Source organism: Budorcas taxicolor, chromosome 5 (assembly GCF_023091745.1).
Source record: "Budorcas taxicolor isolate Tak-1 chromosome 5, Takin1.1, whole genome shotgun sequence".
Lineage (NCBI taxonomy): Eukaryota > Metazoa > Chordata > Mammalia > Artiodactyla > Bovidae > Budorcas > Budorcas taxicolor.
Genome location: NC_068914.1, coordinates 114,024,928 through 114,034,277, shown reverse-complemented (window position 1 = coordinate 114,034,277; position 9,350 = coordinate 114,024,928). Strand labels below are relative to the sequence as shown.

Genomic DNA, 9,350 nt, shown 5'->3' with positions numbered 1-9,350 from the left:
GGAGTCTTACTTGCTGTGTGATGTTGGGTAACTTACTGTGCTTTCCAGAGATGATCTCTAACATGAGATGTGACGAGGATACACAAGATAAAGATACATAAAAAGCCCAGCACAGAGCAAGCAATTGACAGATGTTGGTTCTCTTTCCATGTGCAAGATGAAGTCACTTTCATCTTCTCCCTCTGCAAATTCTCTCTTCAAAACAAAGCCTAGTGCCCAGCACAGAGAAATTCAAAATGAAACAGAACTCACTGAAAACAGAAGAGCACAGTAACTTAAACAAGACTGTTCAAACATTAACTCTGCATAAAGCTGGCAAGATGGTATTTCATTAAACATGTCTTCATTTAGGTAAGCGACACTCATGCCAAAGCTATCTGATTGCAGAAATTATAAAAATATCTTAAAAATGCATTTGTAGAATGAAGTAACAAAAATACTTAAAATTCTTTTTTCTAAACTTTTTTTCACTTAATCTAAAATTATGAATTACCAAGTTTCACTTTATTTACTGTTAAAACATGGGTCGCCCATAACTTCTACTCCAGTTATTTTGGATGAAAATCCTAAAATGTATTGTGTTCTTTATAGTCTTTTTATAGAGTATTCTGGATTTAACTTCTTTAAAAAAGAAACACAAGGTCATCATTATGAGAATTAGTTTACGGGCCATACTATTGTATGGATACTTTCTGGGTCAACTAGAATGTCCTTTGGGAAACAGATGGTCCCAGACTTATGATACCTCAAGTAGTTCTCATTCTCCCCACATTCCTATCCAGTTTTCAGTTGGATTTTTGCTTTCAGTAGGTCTGCCTTCCATCCAACAGCCTCCTCCTTTGCCATTTTTTTTTTTTGGTGGACTTGAAAGTCAGATTAACTAAACATGTTAAAATATATGCAAATTTTAGCAGAGAGGCAAAAAGTGAGATAGATTCTTGAGGCTCTCACGTAGAAATAAATTGTAAGAAACTCTGACTTCTCTTTTGGCAGCTCAAAGGCCTTTTAAAACTGTATTCCTGATTTGTACTTTTGCCAGAGAAGTGACTTCTGGATAAAAGACATTTCACTAATACTCTGTGTACTTTATCCTTAGAAAAGCTATTTATTACAACTGAGATAACAGATGTAAAAGCACTTTAAAAAAGCATAAACTGTGAAATAGTATTTTTACCCCAATAAACAATAAATAGTATTGTTTATAAAGAAACACACACAGATGGCTAAATTGAATCAACCCCAATGTTTTATTTAATTTAAAGTTTTAAAAGGCAGTGGTTAAGCACATTATGTGTATATATATATGTATATACATACATACATATATATATATAAGAGGAAACCAACCCCTTTTCAACTTTAGCCATTGATTAACTAGGCCCACTGTCTACTGCATGATTCATTTTCTACTTTTTCATATGACCAATCTGTTTTACCAAAGTAAAAACAGCCTTAATCAGTTTAACAGTAACTATTTGTGTTTCTTTTTTAAATAAATAAAGTTACCATTAAACTGATCACATATGGTAGAAAGGTAGAACACACACAAGCACACACAGTCCCCGATTTAAAACGTGGCGTATGAATGACCTATATGTACAAATGGGTGCTGCTGTCTCCTCCACCCTCAGCAGAGGCCACAGAAGAACTCCCAGTACCCAGGGGTCCCCATTCCCTCTTCCGGGTTGGAGGGAATGTTTTCCTGGCACCCCTGTGTTAGACCTCAGAATGCATGCTCCCCATGCAGCAATACAGGCGGGGTTCAGTTCTATGGTACTAGTGTTCAGGTTATTAGGGAATAAATAGGCATTGGTAGCTGCCTCAGAACTAAACCATCCTTTGTAACTTTATAGGGAGAAATGTATTCTGAAGTTCTAGGTAACTGACATACAAACTTTTTTAATGTAATCAGTTTGCAAGTCTGGGGCTGTGTGTGTGTGTGTGTGCACGTGTGTGTGTGTGTGAGTCTCTATAGATTTATACAAAATTGAAATGAAGTGAAGAGTGGGGCTAGGCCTATGGAGCAGCTGCTTGGCTTCCATTCACTCAGTCCTGATCTAAAGGGTCACTTGCCTTAGCCCCTTTTAGCAGCTCATTCTGCTTCTCATGTGCCTCCGTCTCTGGAGAGATTCAGAAAGGGCAGCTCACACAAGTGAGAGGAAGGACACAGCTAAATCTTCTGTTAAGAATCTTGGCAAACAGAACTGCCAGATTCAACCAAGGCTGCCTTATAGAGTGAAGTCCTTCAGTTCCATCTTGACAGAATGGAATTTTTTTTTCCTGTTCCTAGTCCCTGCAACTCCATCTAACTGCAGCTCTGTATGAATGCCTCAATATCGCAAAAACACAGGATCACTTCTTAAATACGCTGGATTCTCAATGAGTAAACCAGTTAATGTGTTTCTAGCCAAAGCAAGGGCATAAATGTTTTAGAGAAAAGATTCCCCTGGAGCTACAGAGAAAAGATGCTGATAAAAGCAATATTGAGATTTGAGCAGGTGATGCTTTCAGTCTGTGTCAGAGCTGGTCTCCTCGATGACAGAGTACTGGCTGAGTGCTTCCTCCAAAGGCGTTATTGTCCCATCAGGTTTTAGTCCCATTGGTTTAAGCAACTCCTCTCTGGAAAAAGAGATAAAAGAGAGAGAAAAAAGTATTCACCAGCATCACACACACACCCTCCCCCCGCCCAAATCCACATCCTTTAAAAAAAAAGAAAAGTCTTTAAAAACCAAAGTATTTTTCCTCAAGCTCTCTCTGTGTGTTTGTAACAGGAAAGATGAAAGGGGTATGGAAAGAAAAAGAGGGAGATAAAAGACTTCATTCACACAGGCCAAACCTACTAAGCCAATTAAAAGTATGAAAAGTCAAGGTCTAAATGGGCTCAGGACAAGGAGCAGGTCTCTTCTGTTTTTAATAATTAACTTTTTTCCTTTTGTGGATTTGTTTTAGTGAAGTTGAAGCTGCCAAAATTTCACCTGTCCCAGTGGACCAGCCATGTAATTAAATGGCTGATTTGAAATGTATGGATTTCATTTAATGGAATAAATCTGCCATTTGATTTTTCCCTCTCCAGTCTCTAGTGATATATGAGTACTTATTGATTTCAAATCAGTTGGCCTTTCCCAACTTTCTCCCTCCCTTTTCTTTCCTTCTTCTCTCCTTCTTTAAAAAAAAAAACAACAACAAAAAAAACACCATTGCTTTTGTTTGTGGCAGTTTAATTATGGGATTGACAGCCATTTTAATCTCTTCAAAGCTCCCCAACTGCCTCTCCTCAGCTAATCCAATTATATCTACTCCACAAGTTACGGCCTCATCTAAAGATGATTATTGATTAAGCCAATCAAAAAGCGTTAGGAAAGATTTGTTTAATCTTTTCATGGGCTCTTATTTATTATATGGAGATTATGGTGAATGTACCTGTTGAGCTGCTAACTCTAGTCCTCCTCCCACCCCAAAAAGTAGCAGCGTACTTTAAAAGGAGTCTTGAAGAGCACACGAGCTGCTTAAAGCTTATTTCTCACAGAAACGGCCATCACCCCCTAAAAACATGTCTGCAGCAAGAACCCACATGGCAGCAACTGTAATGTTGGTGGGAGCTAGAGTGAAGGAAGATAATAAAGCCTCCTCTCCCTCTGCTTCCTTGTGGTTGTCCCTCAGGCCAGCACAAAGAAGGGCTCCCTCCTGGGAAGGGCCAGCCACACAACCGTGTGCTAGTGTTACAAGTGCAGAGAAACTTCTGGGGAAGGGGAAGAACAGCTCAGTGGTCACTGGATAAGCCAACAGGAGCCTAATCAAGCAGCTCTTACCAGGAGACTTCTGCTGAGAGTCTGAAGACTCTATTAATATTGATGTTTGACTGGTTAAATTGAGGTTGCTAAATATTTATAAAGTAGGAAATGTGTTTCGTGATCCCAGAATGGGGTCAGAATCATAGAACTTAAAGTGGCCTTAGAGATCATTTAGTCCAACTCCCTTGTTTAATAAAGGAGACTGAGTGACTTACCCAAGGTCACATGTCTAGTGGCAAAGCTGGACCTGGGACAGTCCCTGAATCCCAGTTCAGGGCTCTTTGCACATCTGGATTAACTGCTCTAACTGCACTGAAGGAACACACTCTGAGTTCAGCTGTTCAACAACTATGTGCTGAGAACTGTGTCATATACTGGGGAGAGAAGGAAGGCAGGCACAGCTGCTGCCCTCGAGCAGTGAGTGAAACATACTCATGGAAAATAACTTAGGACATAATGGGGTAAATGCTGTAATAGGATCAGGAACAAAGGAAATCACAGCTCCTGAGACGAAGCATCGATCTGATCACCTGGGGAAGGTGGGAGCAGCACCTCCAGGGAGGTGTCCTATGCCAGGCAAAGATGGCACAGGACTTTTCTGGCAAGGGAGATTGTGTGGAGGGCTCTGTATGGTCCCACCTACTTGTGATTGTGTAGACCTTTCTGGATTGTGTCAATTTCTTTCTCTGCTCTCAAGCTGGGAAAGGGCCCAGTGTTTGGGGAGGGGTAAGGTTCACTGAAGGAACAGCAGGAAGTAAGTCTGCAAGGGCAGTTTGGGGTCTGGGAGTCAAGTGTCTTGAATGTCAAAGTAAGCAGCTTGGGTCCTAGTCTGTAAGGAATGCCCAGCCAGGGTTGCTTTATAGGGAAGAATCTCTGGCAGCAGTGCAAAGACACATCGGAATCAGGGAAACTGGCAGAGAGGCAAGTCACGAGGATGTCACTGTAACAGTGTGTGTGAGAGGAGACAGAAAGTTGGGTTGTGGTTGTGGGAAGAAAAGGCATCACTTCCAAGGTAGAGCTGTCATCCACTGGGAGGGCAGAGTTGGTAAAGGGGAGTGAGGAAGACTGTCTCTATGGCTCCCAGCTCAGATGACCATGTGGATGGTGACCATTCATTCGAGCAAGAGCACAGCAGATGGAGCAGATTTTGGGGGATGGGGGAAGACACTGACATCTTTCAGGACAGTGAAGAACTCTACACGACAACCAGGTAGAAATGTTTAGTGGAACTAGAGAACAATCTGCTTCCACTGAAACTTCTCTCTAGTACCAGTTCATACTACACATCTGTACTTTAGTAACAATTCCTAGTTCTGGTTGTCCTGAAGGACTTTGTGATCCTGGACACTTCACTAATAATCAATACAAAAGGAGAAGGGGACCACCTTCGGGGGTGAAACACTAAGGGATCAGAATGTTCAAAGGTTTGAAGGGGTATGGTGACTGCAGGAACAGTAAGGTGAGGTGCGGTGAAGGGTATGGGTGGGTGGAATGGGATCAGTAGATGAGATTGTATGAATTCTACCAAGATAGTGATGAACTGCTGGGGGGCGGGGCATGCCATCACTCCTAATATTTCTGCATTTCTCTGGTAACAGAATGATACTGGGGCTAGCTACCAGCTTGCACAAGGTAGCCAGTACTTTCCCATCCAAACCCAGGAGGAATATTTTCAAATCAAGTCCATAGGTTTCACCCCTACTCCCTAATCCAATTTTATAATAGAAATAATTAAAAACATTACAAAAGTTTTATGGCCAAATTATGAAAATTCATCTATAGAATAAAAGGGCTCATATTTTAATTCTCACTTGTGAACTATTCTTCTCAAGGTTTTATTTTTTGGATTTTCTGTATCACCCCTCTACTAACATAGATGCTCCTCTAAGGATATGAATTATTTTCTTTTTCACTTGGCTACAGGATGCTATAGGATGTCTTGTCTTACTGACACTCCTGTAGGAGAGGTGTCAGTGATAACTGGCCAAATAATTATGCATTCATGCAAATAAATTAAGGCGGCAATGTGATACACTGGAAAGAACAAAAAGGTCTAGAGTCAGGAAATCTCTTTGAAGTCCTGGCTCTTCCACTTACCAGTTGTGTGATCTTGGGCAAGTCTCTGAGTCTCTGTATTCCCATCTGTGAAATGGGGATAATAATACTAGCTCTACCTACCTACTTCCTAGTGATGACTTAAGGGGTTATAATACTAGCAGTGGTAGTAGTAACAGCAACAATAATAGTGTAAATGAAAGAGTTCTATGAACTGTAAAGGAGTCCTAAATATTAGTTGTTGTTATTATGGTACAGTGAAAGGCATATAAAGGTTTTGGAATCAGACCTAGGTTCTATAGCAGTAAGATCTTGAACTCTCTGAACCTCAGCTTCCTTATCGGTAGAATTGGGATAGCAATACCCATTTCACTGAATCATCATGCGGGTGAAAGGTCCTTATACATATCAAGTACATAGTGCAATGGCTGGGATGTAGTTGGAACCCATGAAATGCATTTCCTGTCCTTTATGTGCTTATGGAAGGAAGGTTTCCACAAGATTGTTAGGGCAGTCTTTGGGAATAAGTGGGGGACGAGTATGCAGAAGCAAATAAAAGACATGGTCCCTGTCCTCAAGAAGCTTTTAGTCAGTTCAGAAGGTAAAACACACACACATTAAACAATATTAAAGGAATTACAGAACAGCAGATCAACAAGCTTGAGATGATTAACAGGCAGAGCCCTGCTTCCCCTAGCCTGACAGTTCAATACACCCTTACTGTATTTGAAATTTATTTAAAGGCAATTTCTCATCCTGTTTGGGAATGGAAGGAGAGAGGATCACTTATAGATATGTGACTGTTTTCTCTTATGGACCCCGAGGCTTACTTTTCAAACCCCCATCCTAACGATTCTGATCTTCTTCTCTATCATATAACAGTCCACAAATACCAAAATGAATTCTTTGATATAGAAACTTACTCCTAAAAGGTCTGAAAAGTGACCTGGTTATACTAAGCTGCTTCATTTAGTAAGATCTGTTGTATCTAGATCAGCAAGATGTGGACAGAGAATGGGAAGCATTAATGAATACCACAGAACTGTTATTCCACCAGTCATACGGGCTATGTACACATGGGAGGGACACAGAGGAGATGCGGATGCTGATCACAGGCTCCTGGCAGGAGATGGATTCAGGGCCAGACTGTAATGGCAGTGATGGACATAGATTCACGGGGAGAAACGCATCCCGAAGCAGAAGATTAGTCAAGCAAAGGCACAGAAGCGAGAGTTAGTTGTGTACAGGGACTGGCAAGCAGGCTAGCTTGGCTGAGATAAAGGAAAAAGAAAGCTCAAGACAGATATGGGGTACAAAAGAGGATTTGGATGGAGACTTTGCAATCCTGGGCTGACAAGTCTGGGTTACAGTACAGAGATATTTTGTCTTCTATTTCAAGGGTCCCGTATTTTAAGACTATTTATTAAAAATAATTCTTATTACAAAGGTTGAAAGCTATAAAACAATACTGCTTTGACATATTAAAAAGAAAATATTCTACGCTGTATTCATTTTCATATCCCTATGTGTCTAGCACAGTGCCTTGCAGATGGTAGATCCTCAATAAGTGTTTATGAACTCAATTTAGCTGCAGTTGGTATTATCTTGTATTTTCACAGAAAGGAATGGTATAGTGTTTTATGTGACTCCTAATAAACAAACCCTGACCAAGAGAAAAGGTTCACTTTCATCACCAAGATTTACAATTAGGAAAAGTATTAGCACTCTACAGGGAATTCTGCATGATGCTTTCTAGGGATTTCTCATTCTCTACTGGACTTGAGCAACTTGAGGACAGAGTCCATGTCTTATCTGGCTGGGATCTGCAGTATCTAGGATGGGCACATAATAGGTGCTCAGTAAAGTTCTACTGAAAGAATGTAATACATGGGTCATAGCATAAATGGACAATGGTAGAGAACCATTTGCCACGAGTCATCCTCATACTATTTTAACTATAATTACTTCCCTGATGAGTCAGTGTCATCAGACATTCTGACCATCCAGAAATCAAGGCCCTCTTTGTGCCATACAACCTGGAATTTCCAACCACTGATTCATGTAGACTTGGCTGCTTACATATGGGGCGCCACTGGGTCTAGTCTCAGATTGTCCACTAACGTGCTGGGTGTCCTTGGGCAAGTCATTTCCTTCTCTGGGCTTGAGTCTCCCCATCTATAAAATGAAGGGGTTGGACAAGATGATCCCTAAGATTCTATTCTAATTCCAAGAGTCTAAATATTAGGTTACTAAATAATTATGATCTACTTAAAAAGCTACTAGGTTTTTAAGACACTAAAACTGCTAGGCTTTTGTTTCTAATCAAGATCTTCTAAACCTAAAAGTCAAGCACAGCAGCCTACCTAATTGTCACCGACATACACCAAGACCACAAGTCCTTTCTGCAAAGCTACCAGCAAATGATTAGAATGATTCCAAAAATAAATTCAAAGCAATGGCAAATGTTTTAAGGATGGATCTAAATTCAATCATGGCCCTCAATAAACAGGCCATTTCATGAAGAGTTACTGGTCCTAAATTATGAAGGTCCCATCTAAAAAGGATGGCTAGGTGTTAGATATATGTAGATCATGTAGTTAAACGAAGATACTGTATACTGAAATGTGCATCAGGGTTAAGATATTCACATAGCAATAACTCCTTCATACTTACCTTCAATGCTATACACAGGCCTTAACACAAGTTAAGACTGCCCTCGTTATCATCAAAAAGTACAGTGATGTCTACTGGATAAAGAGCCCATTCTAGGCACTGTGACAGTATCATGGCGGGCTTCTCATCTGATCAGGCATCTGGCCAGGGAAGAGATAAGCCTCCAAGAATGTTCAACTGGAACGAAACATCATTTAGAAATTTGATCTTACTAAACGATAAGGAACCATAATCTATAAGGGCTTGGCCAGGCACGAGGACACAGATAAAGCACGTCCAAGAAAGGAAACCTTATTTTGCCCCAGCCTAACCCTCAGGACTGCTAACGGAAACCAAAAAGTACTTTTTTAAAGGTTTAGGGATGGGAGATTATGGAATTTATACCATACTGAAAGTTTTATAGTCTGTCTTTTTTTTCCCCAGATATAGTTCCGCATTTTCCTGAGCCACCATTTCCTTGTAAGTATGCTCCTCTGGGATGCCTGGGCTTATACAACCTCTCAGGACCTTAGAGAAAGCTCCACTTTTTAGACTTCTGGTTCCTATGTAACTTTCCCCCAGAAATGACAGTGCAATATTGGGGCTCAGATACTAACATACCCAATAGCACATTATAGAATAGGCCAGATGTGTATGTGTATGAAACACCTTACTTGACCTGGAAACAAGAGAATACTCTTGCCCAAAGCACATGTTTTTGTGCAATACAAACAAAGCATTCAATTCAAGTGTACTTGTTGAAAAACAGGACATAATTAAGCAGTTGGTAAAATGCATTCTTGTTTCCCACTTGCAGATCTCCCAAGAGTCCCTTCGAATTTACCTATACGA

General features: G+C 40.5%; 1 protein-coding gene across 2 annotated transcripts in view; it reads right to left on the bottom strand.

The window, feature by feature from the left end:
- Window positions 1-1,274: 1,274 nt before the first annotated feature.
- RIC8B (RIC8 guanine nucleotide exchange factor B) overlaps window positions 1,275-9,350 on the bottom strand; it is a 101,899-nt gene continuing 93,823 nt past the window's right edge. For both annotated transcript variants that reach the window (XM_052640074.1, XM_052640075.1), the window contains one exon: window positions 1,275-2,619. In XM_052640074.1, coding sequence (XP_052496034.1) covers window positions 2,508-2,619 — 112 coding nt within the window. In that variant the 3' untranslated portion in view covers window positions 1,275-2,507. The remainder of the gene's footprint in view (window positions 2,620-9,350) is intronic.